General features: G+C 21.6%; 1 protein-coding gene across 1 annotated transcript in view; it reads left to right on the forward strand.

Annotated features, from left to right (window-relative positions):
- Positions 1 to 49: 49 nt before the first annotated feature.
- Positions 50 to 2,222, forward strand: part of LOAG_18228 (hypothetical protein) — a gene marked incomplete at its 3' end in the record, with an annotated part of 3,628 nt that continues 1,455 nt past the window's right edge. The window contains exons 1-4 of the mRNA XM_020450891.1: positions 50 to 79; positions 591 to 825; positions 1,164 to 1,262; positions 1,852 to 2,016. Of these exons, the coding sequence (XP_020305379.1) occupies positions 775 to 825; positions 1,164 to 1,262; positions 1,852 to 2,016 (315 nt within the window). The 5' untranslated portion in view covers positions 50 to 79; positions 591 to 774. The remainder of the gene's footprint in view (positions 80 to 590; positions 826 to 1,163; positions 1,263 to 1,851; positions 2,017 to 2,222) is intronic.

A 2,222-nucleotide genomic window follows, 5' to 3' on the forward strand; every position in this document is an offset into this window, starting at 1 on the left:
TACATGATTAAATATATGGCTAGCAAAACATTGATAAATGATTAATAACTTTATATTTTGATTGGTGTAAAAATACAAGGTTATCATATCTTATCAAGGTTATCAAAATACATGATTAAAATATATGGCTAGCAAAATATTGATAGGTGATTAATAGGTTTATATTTTGATTGATGTGAAAATACAAGGTTATCATATATTATCAAAATTATCAAAATACGAAATTAAAATATAAGGCTAGCAAAATATTAGTAAGTAATTAATAACTAGGAAAAAAATGATACGATGATTTAAAATTAGTATATTTTTAGTAGATTAAAAAAAAACTTATCTTTAATTTTTTGATTGTTAATATTTAATTCTTATACACTTTAATACTTAATTTTTTTTCATTACTATCATTTACAGTGCAATTATCATTTTATCATTTTTGAAAAAAAATGATATGATTATTATTGATTTTGTAAGGAATATGAAATTATATATTCGAAATTTTTGAATTATTTCTTACATTTTAAAATTAATAATTTTATTTAGTTAAAAATTTTTCTCACTTTTTTTTTAATTAATGAAAAAAAAATTTTTTTTAGGAAATTAAAACTTCTAGAAAATACTGATGGTAATTTATGTCGAGCAACTGATGAGCGAACATATCGATTAACTGTTAAATTATGTCCACCACCAGAGGATCCATTATTTACGCTTTGTTCCGCATTCTCGAAATCAGTATGGCAAAAAGATTATTGGCAAAAACAAGGTGCTGTTGATGTTTGGATGAAATTTTATGAAAGAGGCGAAACAAGAGCTGAGATAAGTTTATCAGTGGTTTTTTTTTTTCCCCCGCAACAGCTTATCGATTAATCAGTATTAAATTTATTACATTTATCAGTGTTAACATTCATCTGATAATATAATAATCTATAGTTGAATTTAAAAAAAAAAAGTTTAAAAAGTGATTTTTTTTGTAATTTATTTAAATTCTATTTAAATAAGTTTTTAATTTTTAGATTTCAAATAATTCTTAAATTTCAAATATTTACTACTGGAAGAGAATATGTAAAAAAAAAAAGAAAAATTATTTGTCTTAGATTGTAGCATTATCATATGTATTTTAAATATGAATTGGATTAATTATCATGATAATTATGATAATTAATTTTTAGATGGAAAAAGAATTTTTTGCTCAATTAGATAATCCATTACTTGGTAAAGCATTTAAATTAGCAATGATAGCTGAATGGCTTGCTGCTAATAGCATTGATGTAAGCATAATTTTCATTCTTTACATACTTATAATATTTTATATTATTAAATTTATTATATCACTATTTTTATCATTCTGATTATTCATTATGATCACAAACATTTCACTGATCATATTCCATTGAGAAGAATGAAATTTAAAAATATGCCTAATTATACTTTTAATGATAACATAATGATAACAATTGATAAGATGACGAATAAAATGAAATATGTTTTAAAAATTTCATATGAATTTGCAAAAATCTTTGTATTAATTTCAATTCGTCTAATTTTTAAATTATCGACCATTTATATGTATATCTATATCAATTATTAATTGTAGAAAATATTTATTGATAAATCATTATACATAATTTATTACAATCATTTATGTAAAATTAATTATTAAGTTAATTTTTACATAAAATATGTATTTATCAATAATTAATTGTTTGTTTATTGAACAGATTAACTGGAATTAAATTTTATATTTAATTATCATAAATTTTCATTAAAGTATTAAAGAAAGCAAATGCATAAGAGCTAAACGATCATATACTTTTTTTATACCTGAGATATTTCAATTTAAATAATTTCATTTTCTAGCAAGGTTCATATACTCCAACAAATTCTGAATTATTGGAATATTGGGTTTCGAAACGGGTACCAGATCGTTTGCTTGCTTGTCAACATGCAGTTGTAGATTATGAAATTGAGGGTGCTAAAGTGAAAACAAATTTGCTATTTGAAGCAGCTACGACAGCTAATTCAGTATGTTATTCCTATTTTTGAGGGGAAAAAAAGGGGAGTTTTTAAAATCTTTTTTCAAATTCTACTTTATCATTAATTCAAAAAAATTCAATTAATTTTCTTTTTAATTAAAAAATAAAAAACCTAAAGTTTCAACGGAAATATTATAAATTTGAATGACAAATGATTAATTGTTATCGTTGATTTATGGTTTCCAATCTTTTCTT

The sequence above is a fragment of the Loa loa genome (assembly GCF_000183805.2).
Source record: "Loa loa unplaced genomic scaffold supercont3.232, whole genome shotgun sequence".
Classification (NCBI taxonomy): Eukaryota; Metazoa; Nematoda; class Chromadorea; order Rhabditida; family Onchocercidae; genus Loa; species Loa loa.